Genomic DNA, 16043 nt, shown 5'->3' on the forward strand with positions numbered 1-16043 from the left:
CTGTCCTGAGGCACACAGTCACTCGTGTAATACTGTTGTCTTGCATGAAACCTAATAATGATGCTCAGTTTAATTTCCCTTTGCAGTGTGCATCTGTTCCAGCCACAACATGAAGTGATGCGTTTTATTCTCCTCCTGGTTTTGCTTCCTGAATTATTGCTGAAATTAAATAAGCCCAAGATGAGCTGTCATTTATACTTTAGCCAGTAACAAGTTTACCATGTCCTGAAAATTAACCTAATACTTTTCCTTCCTTGAATAGAAACTTATTAAATATTAATAACAGTGAAAATGAAATCTTACTTCATTATGGTGATGTGGTAGCTGCACTAAAGGGTTGCACTCAGCAACTGCCTCATACATCATTATGAAATGGCAATTCAGCAAACCCTCTGGGGCATTAACAAATTTAATTAAGATTTCAGCATTCTTTGTTAATGTAGCTTTATTTCTTTTTTAAAAAAGAAAGTGGGAGATTCCCAGAAGTATTTCCCCTCTCGAGTAGCTCAATGCAAGGTGTCGCCATCTTATTGCCTTATTTCATTCATTAGTTCACACTGTTATAGGTTACAATATCCTGAACTGATTCCTTTTAGCAGTTGAATGGTTTTCTTTGCCACCTAGCAACTACTCAACTTACTGCGCAGGGGTTAGCTACTGGAGCTGCTTACTAACACATACCATTTCTTTCAGTGCAAAAGTAGTTTCTTAAAGAGACAGCAACCATGTTGTGTTGTTATCTGTAGCCATGTGTGATCCCTGTTTTTACAGTTTAGCAGGAACAGTTTTCACAAAGTACCTTAGTATATGTTATTTTAAAACAATACATATCAGTTATTCACATAGGAGATTGTTTTAAATGTGTGTAGGTGTCTGGTTTTGTTTTCATTGATCCTGGCCAGTTTCTAGTGATAGGATACTTTTTTTCCCTAATGCTACACTATTTTCCTTTCAATACCGGGTGATGATAGGGGGGGGCTTGTGCTCTCTAACCTTGCAATCCACTCCACTTATCACCCAAAAAATCACCAGGTTGAAATGCGGGATCCTAATATGGATGGTGCCTTGTTTTTGCAGAAGCTGAAGTGGAACTTAGTTGATTAGCACGTCCAGCATAGTTGTGACTGCAGAGTGTTTGTGTACGGCTGCTTGATCAGCATCTTGTGTATAACTGACAGTGTTGAAAGAGTTGAAAAGAAATTACAGAACTTGGAAGATTCTAAGATATACTTCCTTAAAGATAAATAATATTGTCTACTGTGGACTGAAAATGTATTGGAAAACCAGAAGGGGATAAAAACAGTTTGTTTTACTGATATGCCAGGTTTTAGATCAGTTCCCATTTGGAAGGTAAATTAGTTTTTGTGACAAAATGTGGTGATGTTACCTTTTTGTTTTAATCAATTTCAGTCGGCTTTCAAGTAATTCTGTTTTGTAGGAAAGGTCAACACAAATGATTATTTTCACCTTCCCATAGAATGTGAGGAACAGCATTGTTTGTTTTACTTATGCTGCCAAGGATACAGATTTCTGAGAATGTGTGAACAATTGGGTAAAAAGAATCATACGTGTGATAGATCAGGAGAAGGATTAATACATAGATACATGTATGTAATCACAGAGGAGATAGTAAAAGAGCCTGTGCCACAAACATAACCTTTTCCATATACAAAGGCAAGGTAATGAATTATTTAGATGTGTAACGGAGAGGAAATAGGATGCTTTTTCTGGAAAAGTGATAGTTTAACTATAGTCAGAGAGATTGTTTAGAAAGTTGGATAGTACATTTTTATAGTTCTATCTATGTTCTTATTTCTGTAGGCATGCCTAATGTAGAGCAGTGAATTCCTCTTTGTTAGTTATAGTACAAAAGACCATAAGATGTAAAAATGGAAATAGGCCATTTGGCTCATCAAGTCCACCTTGCCATTCAAAGAAATTATGGTTGATATAATACATCCTCAGCTCCACATCCCTGCCTTTTCCCCATAGCCCTTAATTCCCTTAATGATTAAAAATCTACCTCCGTCTTGAATGTTCTTACCAGCACAGTTTCTGCAGACCTCCAAATAAAGAATTCCATAGACGCACTACATTTCTCCTTATCACTGTATTCTGAGATGGTACACTCCCACACTGGGAAACAACCTTTTCACATCTGCCCTGTCAAGGCCCCCAAGTATCTGGTACATTTCAATCAGGTTATGTCTCATTCTTCTGAACTCCAATGAGTACAGGCCCAACATAATTAACTTCTCCTCATAAGACAATTGCTCCATTCCTGGGATCAAACTAGTGAACCTTTGACTTAAAGGAACTAAAACTACTCACAGCTTAACTCGCGACCTGTATAGTTTTAGCAAGACATTACATTTATACATACGAAAGTGGGTACTGCAGATGCTGGAGATCAGAGTCAAGATTAGAGTGGTGCTGGAAAAGCACAGCAGGTCAGGCAGCATCCAAGGAGCAGGAAAATCAATGTTTCGGGCAAAAGCCCTTCATCCTTCCTGATGATGAAAAACTTTGATTTTCCTGCTCCTCGGATGCTGCCTGACCTGCTGTGCTTTTCCAGCACCACTCTAATCTTGACTCGTGTACTTTTATACTCCATTCCCTTTTGAAATAAGGACCAAGATTCCATTAGCTTTCTGTATTTCCTGCTCAACTTCGATGATAGCTTTTGTGATTTATGTACAAGACGCTGAAGTTCCTCTGTTCTGTGGCTTTCTGCAGTCTTCCTCCTATTCCATATCATTCAACTCCCCTACTCTTCCTGCCTATGTGCATAGCCTCACACTTTGCCACATTACATTCTATCTGCCAAGTTTTTTGTCCCCCACTCACTTAACTTTTTCTGTATCCCTCTGCAGACTCTTTGTGTCATCCTCACTATTTGACTTCATATCATTTTTTTGCAATGTGCAAACTTTGGCTACAGTACATTCACTTTCCTCATCCAAGTCACTAATAGAAAGTGTAAATAACTGTGGCCCCAGGACTAATCCCTGTATCATTCCACTAGTTGCAGCTTGCCATCCTGAAAGTTCCCTCTCTGAACACAAACTTCTAGCTTCTATTAGTTAGCCAATCTTGTGTCCATAAGTCTGTTGATCAGTGGTTTCTATTTCGGTTGCAAGAGTTCCAAGTTTTCACCTTACTTAATAAGCCCCAAATTTAAATGCCTACTCTGTATTGCATAAATATATGTTTCTAAAACACCTTCAAGACAGAAAATAACTAGAGACTCCCTTCCTCCTTAACTTGAGTACTTGACACTCCATATTTGGAGCTATTCCGTATGTGCTAACATACCCTGAAAAGGTGTGTGTACGGTTAGGTTGCCTTGGCAGCCACAGTCTTTTTTATTGTGAGCATAATTATTCAGACAATGTGATCTGATTTCTCACCATTTGAGGTTAACAAAAAAAACAACTAATTGCACCCCTGTTTGCTATTACACAAAGTGGATCTGTTTTTCTTTGTACGGAATAATGTGGGAGTAAGGTTCTTTTTAAATTGTGGGTCATGACGTAAATTACAGTTAATTTGTTCATTCGTTTTGTACAGCTACAGTCGGCAAAGTGCGTTGGCACATTTACTTATAACCTGACATGCATGTATAAAGAATCCATCAGTGCCAACTGAATGTGGAAAAATAAGTCAGTGGTTTTTAACTATTAGTTTGGATCAAATGCACAGATTTTTATTTCACGTACAGTACATCACAACTGGTGATTGTTATTAATATTGCTTAAATGTGATCAGTTTCACTTGTTCAAAAACTTGAAGGGCATGGCAAAAGAGGAAATATAAGAGTGGATAGTTGATTGATGGATGTGAAACGAGTGCAAGTTTTATTAAACAGCACAGATCACAAGAAAATGTTCATGAAAGCAGAATAGGGAAACTGATGACAAATCTAACAATGCAGATGAATATGATTTCATGCATTTTGAAAGGAACATCCTACTTTTATGTGATATTTTTCAAATTCTCCAATCAATGCAAGTATTTTACAGAAGCATAGGCAAATGCAGCAGCTAATTTCTCACAACAAGGTCCAAGCAACAACACTTGGTAGAAATTAGCAATCAGACTGTTTTGTTGATTGGGAAACATGCTGCATAAATACCTAGAAGAATGTCATCGGGTCATACAGCATAGATACTGACGCTTCGGCCCACTATGTCTGTGCTGACCCCATTTACCTGCACTTGATCCATAGTCTACTATACCCTCGCATTTTAAGTGCTCATCCATATGCTTCTTAAGAGTACCTGCCTCCACCACCCTCTCAGTTAGAGATAAAAAAACTGCAGAAGCTACAATCCAAGGCAGACAAGCAGTAGGCTGGAAGAACACAGCAAGCCAGGAAGCATCAGGAGGTGGAGAGTTGACTTCTCTACTTTCTGATGCTGCCTGGCTTGCTGTGTTCTTCCAGCCTCCTGCTTGTCCTCCACCTTCTCAGGCAGCATGCTTCATGTTTTTACCGCTGCCTTTTTCAGATTTCCTCTAAACCATATCCCCCTCACCTTAAACTTATGCCTTCTGGTCTTAGACACATCTGTCATGGTAAAGAGATTCACATAATTTATTCTGTTGTAATTTCAATCAGATGCCTCCTCAGCCACCTATGCTCCAGGGAAAACAAGCCCATCCTATCCTGTCTGACCTCCTAATTAAGAATTTTCATCCCAGGTGCATGCTGGTGAATCTCCTCTGCACCCCCTGTCATGGGGCTGAATTTGGTGTTTTGGATGTGTAGAGAATGGGGTAGGTTAGGGTTAACAAAAAGGAAGAGGTGGGGTAGTTTGTCTGTAAGGGGAGCGAGAGCCTTTGAAAGAGGGATCTCCCCTGATAAGCCACGGGCAATCCCAATATTGGTGCTCTTCAGAAGGCAGTCCCAATTTTGGTGATTTTCAGAAGCGCACAAATGAGAGTTTGGGAGATGTCCTGAGGTATCATCAAGTCTTGTGGGGTCAGGAATATTAAGTGGCTTGATACTGAGCCTAATTAGCCAATAAGCCAGTTTCCCACATTACCCATCCTTACCACAGACTTTTCAAAGATCAGTTTGTCTTCAGACAGTAATGGGATGTACAGCCTGCTGTGTGACAATGGTGGCTATCCATCACCAAATCTGAACTGAATCCTGTAGTGATTAGAACAAGGTCAGCCAGAATATAAATTCCCTGATTGGACCAGATTAACAGCCCCAATCAGGGAGTCTTGGCTGACAGATATAAACAGGAGTGTCCCTTTGAGCAGGGCAGTGTCACTGGCCATTTGGGTATTTCATTTCTTCCTGTTGGTGGAATATAAATAAAGATTTACACACTTGTTGTTTTTTACGGTGTCTGACACCTGCACAACCGCGACATGGATGCTGGGAAAAAATAAGCATTGCTGCTGCTAGACAAAAAAGAAAAAGGAAAGAGAAAAAACAGAGAAAAGAAAGAAAATAAAAAATAAACAGGAGTGTCAGAGGCTCTGTTTACTCTCAGTGTAAGTAGAGCCTCTGGCAACTGACTCTGAGGAAGCCGGAGCAGTGTCAAGGACAGTTCACATGTAAATAAGGGGTGACTCGGTTTTGGGATACCTGCCTTTGTGGAGTTATTTCAAATCCAACCCATGGAATATTTTGTATCTACTAAACCAGTAGTTTAGTTTAACACTTGTTATAAGAGAGAGCACCCTCTGACTATCCACCACTCCCCAAGTATGGTACTGAAATGTTAGCTGAAACATGAAAAGCATGGAGGCATTTGAAACTTAAGAATGCAAATACATATTTCCTTGAAAGTATGAGTGCAGTTAGTGCTAAGAAAACAGGTAGTTTTTTTATTCAATTGTAGGACTTGGGTGTCACTGGCTGGGCCAGCATTGATAGCCCATCCCTGTTTGCCCCTTGAGAAGGTGGTGGTGAGCTGCCTTCTTGAACTGCTGCAGACCACTTGCTGTGGGTTGACCCACAATGCCGGCAGGGAAGGATTTCCAGGATTTTGACCCAACAACAGTGAAGGAACGGCGGTATATTTCTAAGTCAGGATGGTGAGTGGCTTGGAGGGAAACTTGAAGGTGGTGGTGTTCCCAAGTAACTGCTGCCCTTGTCCTTCTAGATGGAAGTGGTCATAGGTTTGAAAGGTGCTGTCTAGAGATCTTTGTTGAAATTTCTGTAGTGTATCTTGTAGATAGTACACACTGCTGCTACTGAGTGCCGGTGGTGGAGGGATTGAATATTTGTAGATGTGGTGCCAATCAAGCGAGTTGCTTTGTTCTGGATGGTGTCAAGCTTCTTGGTTTTTGTTGGAGCTGCACCCATCCAGGCAAGTGTGGAGTATTCCAACATACTCCTGACTTGTGCCTTGTAGATGGTGGATAGACTTCAGGTTGTCAAGAGGTGAGTTACTCGCCGCAGTATCCCTAGTCTCTGACCTGCACTTGTAGCCACTGTGTTTATATGGTAAGTCCAATTGAGTTTCTGAACAATGGTAACCCCAAAGATGTTGGCGGTGGGGGATTCAGTGAAGGTAATACTGTTGAATGTCAAGGGGCGGTGGTTAGAGTGTCTCTTATTGGTGATGGTCATTGTGTGGCGCGAATGTTATTTACCACTTGCCAGCCCAAGCCTGGACATTGTCCATATCTTGTTCATTTGAGCACGGACTGCTTCAGTATCTGAGGAGTTGTGAATGGTGCTGAACACTGTGCAATCATCGGTGAACATCCCCCACTTTTACGACAGAGGGAAGGCCATTGATGAAGCAGCTGAAGATTGTTGGGCCTAGGGCATTACCCTGAGGGACTCTTGCAGAGATGTCCTGGAGCTAAGATGACTGACCCTCCACAACCACAACCATCTTCCTTTGTGCCACTCTAACCAGTGGAGTGTTTGCCCCATGATACCCATTTTTTCCAGTTTTGCTAGGGCTCCATGATGCCATACTCTGTACAATGCGGCCTTCATGTCAAGGGCTGTCATTCTCACCTCACCTCTGGAATTCAGCTCTTTTATCCAGGTTTGACCCAAGGCTGTAATGAGGTCAGGAGCTGAGTGGCCCTGGGGGAACCCAAGCTGGGCGTCACTGAGCAGATTATTGCTGAGCAGGTGCTGCTTGATAGCTCTGTTACTGACCCCTTGCATCACTTTACTGATGATGGAGAGTAGACTGATTGGATGATAATGGGCCAGGTTGGATTTGTCCTGCTTTTTGTGTACAGGACATAGCTGGGCAATTTTCCACATTGTCAGGTAGATGCCAGTGTTGTAACTGTACTGGACAAGCTTGGCTAGGGGAGCGGCAAGTTCTGGAGCACAAGTCTTCCACTGTTGCCGTAATGGGTTATCAGGGCCCATTGCCTTTGCAGTATCCAGTGCCTTCAACCATTCCTTAGTATCATGCGGTGTGAATCGAATTGGCTGGAGACTGGTATCTGTAACGGTGGGGACCACTGGAGGAGGCTGAGATGGATCATCCACTTGGTACTTCTGACTGAAGATTGCTGCAAATGTATTAGTCTTATCTCTTACACTGATGTGCTGGGCTCCTCCATCATTGGGGATGGGGATATTTGTGGAGCCGCCTCCTCCAGGGAGTTGTTTAATTGTCCACCACCATTCACCACTTAATGTGGAAGGACTACAGAGCTTACATCTGATCCATTGGTTATGAGATCGCTTAGCTCTGTCTGTCATTTGCTGCTGATACTGTTTGGCAAGTAGTCCTGTTTGGTAGCTTCACCAGGTTGATACCTCATCTTCAGGTATTCCTGGTGCTGCTCCTGGCATGTCCTCCTACACTCTCCATTGAACCAGGGTTGATCCCCTGGCTTGCTGGTAATGGTTGAGTGGGGAATATGCCGGGCCATGACATTACAGATTGTGCTTGAGTACAATTCTGCTGCTGTTAATGACCCACAGTGCCTCATGGATGCCCAGTCTTGAGTTGCTCGATCTGTTTGAAGTCTGTCTTATTTAGCACGGTGATCATGACACACAACATGATTGAGGGTATTCTCAATGTGAAGGCAGGACTATGTCTCCATAAGGACAGTGCAGTGGTCACTTTCACCTGTACTGTCATGGACAGATATATCTGCAGCCAGCAGATTGGTAAGGATGTGGGGTCAAGTATATATTTTATCCTCTTGTTGGTTCCTTCACCACCTATCGCAGACCCAGTCTAGCAGTTTTATCCTTTAGGACCAGACCAGCTCGATCAGCCACGCTGCTGCCGAGTCACTCTTGGTAGTGGACATTGAAAGCCCCCACCCAGAGTACATTTTGCACCCTTCCCACCATCAGTGCTTCCTCCAAGTGTTGTTCAACATGGAGGAGATGTGATTCTTCAGCCGAAGCCATGAGACATCATGGCGTCCAGAGACAACACCAAGGACTCCCTGGGCAACTCCCTCCCGACTGTATACCACTGTGCTGCCACCTCTGCTGGGTCTGTCCTGCCAGTGGGACAGGACATAACCAGGGATAGTAATGGTGGTGTCTGGTGTGTTATCTGTAAGGTATGATTCCGTAAGAGTGACTATGTTAGATTGTTGCTTGACTCATCTGTGAGTCATCTTGACTCATCTCCCAATTGCGGCACTAGCCCCCAGATGTTAGTAATGAGGACTTTGCATGGCTGACAGGGCTGTTTGTGTTTTTGCCGTTGTCTTTTCCGGTTCCAAGGTCGATGCCAGGTGGTCTGTCTGGTTTCATTTCTTTCTTGTGACTTTCTAGTGATTGATACAACTGAGTGGCTTGTGAGGCAATTTCAGAGTAAACCACATTGCTGTGGGTCTGGAGTCACATGTAGGCCAGGCCAAGTGAGGATGGCAGATTTCCTTCCCTAAAGGACATTCGTGAACCAGATGAGTTTTTCCAACAAATTATAATGGTCTTATGGCCGTCAGTCGACTCTTAATTCCAGATTTTCTTTTAAATTGAATTCAAATTCCACTATCTGCAATGCCAGGATTTGAACCCAGGTCCCCAGAACATTATTCTGGGTTTCTGGAATAATAGTCATGCAATAATACCACTAGGCTGTCGCCTCCACAGACAGTGGTATTGTGGTACATAAGTGGTACTGTAACTGTGACAAAAAAAATAAAAATACAAGGTTAAAAAGGCTTTGCCTGTACTCTTGGTTGCACACATCAAATAAATCTAAAAAGCACTGCATAAGTGAAGTGTAAAATCTGCTGTCATTTCTTGTTTTAGCAAAAGAAGCAAAAAGGGAGAAAAGAATGGAAAGGGATTACGACACTTTTCGATGAAGGTGTGTGAGAAGGTGCAGCGGAAGGGAACTACCTCGTATAATGAAGTGGCTGATGAGCTCGTGGCAGAGTTCAGTAATTCAAGTACTCACATGTCTTCAGATTCTGTAAGTCGGAGAGTCCTTCATAACAAGTCAAATTCCACTACGATCAGTTCAGTTAATAATCTCTCATTTATGGTGTCCCTCCTTACCCATTTGACCTTCACATATAAGAACAATGTACTGTAAAGAAATCTTCTGAAGCACTTATGTCAGCTGATCCCTACACATCTAATCTCTCATTCTAAGCAGTACCCTGCACGTAAGTGCTTTTCACACTATATTTTATAAATACCATAAGAAGCTGGGTTATGATTTGCAATGCTGAAAAATGTGTTTTGTAAAGCAGTGTGATCTAATAAGTAAATATCCTTGCTAACTCTGTAATAATTTTGTGTAAATCTGTATATGGGTTTGTACATACTCAATGAGTGTCATCCATTTTTTATTCAATAGCATCCCTGAACGTCTCCAATAGTGGTATTCTGTACCTGTGTTGTGACTTCCAGAGACCCTTGTGTATCAATCTTTATCTTCTTTCTCTTCCATGTTTCGTGCTGCCTTTCAGTGTTATCTAAAGACACAGCATCTGGTTTCATGTGTGCACTGACTGCAATCGGTTTTAGCTCTCCAGTTGCTTTCTAAGTCCCTTTGCTATCTCTGTATCGTCAGCCCACTTGCCTGACATTCCATTCTGAATAAAATGCAGTTTGCTCCAACTAAACAGTGCAAGCATGTTGGGCTGAATGGCCTCCTCCTGTGCCATAAACATTCTGTAAACATCATCAGGAAACCCAAAGCCACTACCTTCAGCTTTTGTTACAAATTCCTTAACTTAAATATCCAATCTCAACCCTCTGCTTAGCAACTGACCTTGGTTGAAGTTTGCAAACTTTGTCCTTTTGACCCCCATATCCTCTTCAATCATAAAGGCCACCTACAAACCGTGCTGGAACTCTGCACATATTCCCATTTATCTCAGTCCAACTGTTGTTGAAACCACTTTCATGTTTTTGTCATTGATGCTTCCAGGCTTAATTATTCCAATCCTCTAGTGACCAGACTCCATGTAGTTAAGGTGATCCAAACCTCTTCATCCTATATGCTAAACCTCAGAAAGTCCTGCACAAGCCTCAATACTGTGCCCCCTGGATGGATGCTAGTTTATGAATATCTCAATATTAACATTCTCATTCCAATGATAACATTTCTCTACAGTCTCATCCTTTATTATCCTTGTGATCTCCTCAAGCGTTGCCAAGAACCCCCATGGTGTTGCTAGAACTTGGATTCGCTTGTTTATCTTCCACTATTTGCAGATGATACAACACTGAGTGGGAGGATGCTAAGATGCTTCAATGTGGTTTGGGCAGGTTGAGCGAGTGGACAAATGCAAGGTCAATGAAGTATAATGTGGATAAATATAACATTATCCACTTTGGTAGCAAAAACAGGAAGGCAGATTATTATCTGACTGGCAATAAACTGGGAAAGGGTGAGGTGCAGCGAGCCCTGGGTGTCCTTTTACATGAGTAACTGAAGGTAAGCAGGCAGGTGCAGAAAATGGTGAAGAAGGCAAATGGTCTGTTGTTCTTTATAGCCACAGGATTCAAGTATAGGAGCTGGGATATCTTGCTGAAATTGTACAGGGCCTTGGTGAAACCACACCGAGAGTATTGTGTGCAGTTTTGGTCTCCGTCTCTGAGGAAGGATTTTCCAACGATGGAGGGAGGATAACAAAGGTTTACCAGACTGATCCCTGGCACAGCAACACTGACGTATGAAGAGGTGCTGGATCACTTAGCACTGTGTTCACCGGAGTTTAGAAAAATGAGATGCAATCTCTAAAATTCTAACAAGATTAGACAGGGTAAACACAGGAAGGATGTTCCCAATGACCAGGGGAGTCCAGAACATGGGGGTCACAGTCTATATAGACACTGAGTCAGCCAATTAGTTAAAAATCACACAACACCAGGTTATAGTCCAACAGGTTTATTTGGAAGCACTAGCTTTCGGAGCGCTGCTCCTTCATCAGGTGGTTGTGGAAGACACAATTGTAAGGCACAGAATTTATAGCAAAAGTTTTACAGTGTGATGTAACTGAAATTATACATTGAAAAATACCTTGATTGTTTGTTGAGTCTTTCACCTGTTCGAATACCATGATAGTTTCACTTCTTTCATGTGTAAATCACAAAACTTTTTTTTAAAAGATTACATTCTCAGGTTAACTGTAACAATTGATGTTAGCCAGATAATATGTTGAAGGTGTTAGCCCCCTGTGTTCCCTGTCTGTGCCATAATGTTTAGACTGATTCTAATCTAAAAAGTGAGTTAACAGAGTCTTGCATGAATTCATGCAGTTTTTGAGGAAAGTACAATGTAACTTTGCAAGTACAAATTCACTCCACAAATGTATATGTGTATGTGTGTGTGTGTGTGTGTCTGTCTGGGGTGGGGGGTTGTGAGTGTGAGAGAGAGAGCATATATGTGTGAGTATAGAATGTCTAAGTCGGCCAATTAGGGCTGAGATGAAGAGAAATTTCTTCAGCCAGAGAATGGTGAGCCTTTGGAATGGTTGAGGCCAAATGTGGAATGTTTTCAAGAAGAAATTGGATATAGTTCTTGGGGCTAAAAGAATCAAAGGATGTGCTGAGAAAGTGGGAAGGGAGGGGACTGAGTTGGATGATCAGCCATGATCATATTGAATGGTTGAACAGACTCAAAGGGCTGGCTGAATGACATCCTCCTGTTCCTAGAACACATTCACAAAGATCTTGGAGCGCCTTATAAAGCAACCCTCTGTTACCTAACTCAGATTAATCTAATAATGAACCTGATCCACAGATCTTCAATTAAATGTAAAACAAGTTTAAAAGAGAATTTAGCATTTATGGCATTAACATTGTTGTAAGTTGAAATAAAGGCCTGCACAATAACATTTCAGAATTATGTGGTTTAGTTGTTCCAAATTAATGAGTAAGTTCAAAGAAATGTTCATCTTTAAACTTGGTTTGCTTTGCACGTCCTCTTTCAGCAGGCTTATGATCAAAAGAACATTCGGCGCCGTGTTTACGATGCACTTAACGTACTGATGGCTATGAACATAATTTCTAAAGAAAAGAAAGAAATACGATGGATTGGGCTTCCCACAAACTCTGCTCAGGAATTTCAGAATCTCGAGGTGAGTTTATTTGGATCGTGTTGAAATATCAACTCGTATCCACTCCAAGTGTACGATAAGGCTTACATTTGCTCAGAGCTTAGCAATTCAAAGCATTAAGAATCAGGACAGTTGGATCAGACAAAGCTGCAAATTGGTTTAGATCATCCCAGGAAGGTAATTTTATAGCTTGCCAAGATTCAGTAGATAGTTTTTCACACATTTGTTTTGTGTTCAGTTGTATTTTTAGTGCCAACTATGATTCAGTGGACAGCACTCATCTGTGTCAGAAGATTGTGGATTCAAGTCTCAACCCAGAAACTTGAGTTCATAACCTGAGGCAGATTCAGCACTGAAGGATTGCTGCACTGTCCGAGGGTACCTCTTTTTAGAAGAACTGTTAAACAGGCACACTGTTAGGTGGATGTGAAAAATTCCGTAGCATTGTTTTGTACAACAACAGGGGAATTCTCCCAGCTGATCTTTATCCCTGGTCCAGTGTCATTAAATAGAGGATTAGGGACATTTTTGTGGACAGTCAGTACAGTTTGGCTGTTGTGTTCTTCTGTTACTTGATCATATTTTAGACTACTCCAGCTATAAAGTGCTTTGGGTTATCCTGAGATTATGATGGCTTGATATAAATACAAACATATTTCATTTTTGTGCCACGGATGTTTCTTGCCTAGAATGCTTGCACTCCTTTGTTAATTTCTTAGCTTCAGGCTTTTCCTTCCATTATCCCATGTTTTGTTCTCTTTATGGTTGATAAATATGTTTCCACAGCCAAGAATCCAGGCTGCCTATGTTCTACCAAGATGGTTACACTGTTAATCTTTTAGTAGCTACTAAAGAAGTATAGGAGAGAAGCCTGGCTTGACTCCCTCTTTGACTCTAGCTTCTCTGTGCGATAGGTCAGGACCTTCACTGACTTTGGCCCCTGACATGATGACTGAAACAGAAAATCACTTGTGTGGGAAATTGTAAGCGTAATTCTGTGTTTTCCCATTCTGTTGCACTGTTGGGTGATATAAATTAGACTGCTTTGCTAGGTTGCCTACAGCAGCTATCTTTAATTATTAGCACCATATGTAGTGGAAAGCATTTTATTATGGTATCTAATAATTTAGAAACACAGGAAGGTGTGGGATGAAATCTTATTCCACAATCTGTTTTGGTCACAAAACTAAGACCTCATAAAATCCCCAAATATATCTGATTCTCCTTTAAATGTTTCTATGTTTCTTTATTCTTTCATGGGATGTGGGCACCACTAGCAAGACCAGCATTTATTGCCCTTCTCAAATTGCCCTTGAACTGGGTAGCTTGCAAAACCACTTTGGAGTGCCGTTAAGAATCAGCCGAAGTGCTATGGGTTTGTAGTCGTCTATTGGCCAGACTGCATAAGGAAGACAGATTTCCTTCCCTAAAGGACATTGGTGAACCAGATGATAGCCAATGATACTTTTCATGGCACCGTTACTGAGGCTGGCTTTCCCATGGACTGCAGCAGTTCAAGAAGGCAACACCTCGAGCAATTAGGGATAGACAATAAATTCTAACCTAATCAGAGATATCCATGAATAATTCTTATAAATTTTTTATTAATTGCATTTAAATTTCAGCAACTGCCATGGTAGGATTTCAACTTGTGTCCCCAAAGTATGAGCCTGTACCTCTGGATTACTAAACAATACCACTGCCTTCAGCAACTGTCCATGTGGGAAGCTTCCTTGTGCAGTCAGTTCCAGAAATTCAGCACTCACTTAGCATCTCTAAACAGAAAATATCTTTGGCACACCCCTGGAGCAGATGGCGCGGTAGTAGTTTGGCACACCGACCTAAACGCCAGCTCGTGGACACCTTCTCCTACTGCCCCCTTGACCATGACCCCACCTTCCACCACCAAACCATCATCTCCCAGACCATCCATAACCTCATCACCTCGGGGGATCTCCCATCCACCGCCTCCAACCTCATAGTCCCACAACCCCGCACCGCCCGTTTCTACCTCCTGCCCAAAATCCACAAACCTGACTGCCCCGGACGACCCATCGTCTCAGCCTGCTCCTGCCCAACCGAACTCATCTCGGCATACCTCGACACGGTCCTGACACCCTTAGTCCAAGAACTCCCCACCTACGTTCGTGACACCACCCACGCCCTCCACCTCCGCCAGGATTTCCGCTTCCCCGGTCCCCAACGCCCCATCTTCACCATGGACATCCAGTCCCTGTACACCTCCATCCCCCATCACGAAGGACTCAAAGCACTCCGCTTCTTCCTTTCCCGCCGTACCACCCAGTACCCTTCCACCGACACCCTCCTTCGACTGACCGAACTGGTCCTCACCCTGAACAACTTTTCTTTCCAATCCTCCCACTTTCTCCAAACAAAAGGAGTAGCCATGGGCACCCGCATAGGCCGCAGCTATGCCTGCCTCTTTGTAGGGTATGTGGAACAATCCATCTTCCGCAAATACACTGGCCCCACCCCCCATCTCTTCCTTCGCTACATTGATGACTGTATCGGCGCTACCTCGTGCTCCCACGAGGAGGTTGAACAGTTCATCCACTACACTAACACCTTCCACCCCGACCTCAAATTCACCTGGACAGTCTCGGACTCCTCCCTCCCCTTCCTAGACCTTTCCGTTTCTATCTCAGGCGACCGAATCAACACGGACATCTACTACAAACCTACCGACTCCCACAGCTACCTGGACTACACCTCCTCCCATCCTGCCCCCTGTAAAAACGCCAATTCCTTCGTCTCCGCCGCATCTGCTCCCAGGAGGACCAGTTCAAAATACGTACAACACAGATGGCCTCCTTCTTCAAGGACCGCAATTTCCCCCCCGACACCCACACCTTGCACACACACCTCCCCCCTCACTTCGCTCCAAGGCCCCAAGGGAAACTTCCATACCCGCCACAGATTCACCTGCACCTCCACCCACATCATCTACTGCATCCGCTGCAGCCGGTGTGGCCTCCTCTATATTGGGGAGACACGCCGCCTACTTGCGGAGCGATTCAGAGAGCAACTCTGGGCCACCCGGACGAACCAACCCAACCAACCTGTAGCACAGCATTTCAACTCCCCCTCCCACTCCACCGAGGATATGCAGGTCATTGGACTCATCCACCGCCAAACCACAACAACCCGACGGTCGGAGGAGGAGCGTCTTATCTTCCGACTGGGAACCCTCCAACCACAGGGGATGAACTTGGACTACACCAGTTTCTTCATCCCCCCTCCCCCCACCTTGTCTCAGCCGAATCCCTCCAGCCCGGCACCGCCTTCCTGACCTGCAGTCTTCTTCTTGACCTCTCCGCCTCCATCCTACTCCGACCTATCACCCCCACCTTGACCCCTTTCCCCCTATCACATTTCCAACGCCCCTCCTCCAAGTCCCTCCTCCCTACCTCTTATCTTCTCCTGCTGAACACTCTCTGCTCATTCCTGAAGAAGGGCCTGTGCCCGAAACGTCGAATCTCCTATTCCCTGGATGCTGCCTGACCTGCTGTGCTGTTCCAGCAATAAAGTTTCAAGCA

At 43.2% G+C, this 16043-nt stretch overlaps 1 protein-coding gene across 7 annotated transcripts in view; it reads left to right on the plus strand.

Annotated features, from left to right (window-relative positions):
• The window catches only part of LOC122556221 (transcription factor Dp-2-like), a 201533-nt gene that overhangs the window by 161801 nt on the left and 23689 nt on the right, over positions 1 to 16043 (plus strand). For 6 of the 7 annotated variants that reach the window (XM_043702791.1, XM_043702794.1, XM_043702793.1 and 3 more), the window contains 2 exons: positions 9224 to 9386; positions 12361 to 12507. In XM_043702791.1, coding sequence (XP_043558726.1) covers positions 9224 to 9386; positions 12361 to 12507 — 310 coding nt within the window. The remainder of the gene's footprint in view (positions 1 to 9223; positions 9387 to 12360; positions 12508 to 16043) is intronic. The other variant, XM_043702792.1, reaches the window with a different exon arrangement.

This window comes from Chiloscyllium plagiosum, chromosome 13 (genome assembly GCF_004010195.1).
Source record: "Chiloscyllium plagiosum isolate BGI_BamShark_2017 chromosome 13, ASM401019v2, whole genome shotgun sequence".
NCBI classification, from domain to species: domain Eukaryota; kingdom Metazoa; phylum Chordata; class Chondrichthyes; order Orectolobiformes; family Hemiscylliidae; genus Chiloscyllium; species Chiloscyllium plagiosum.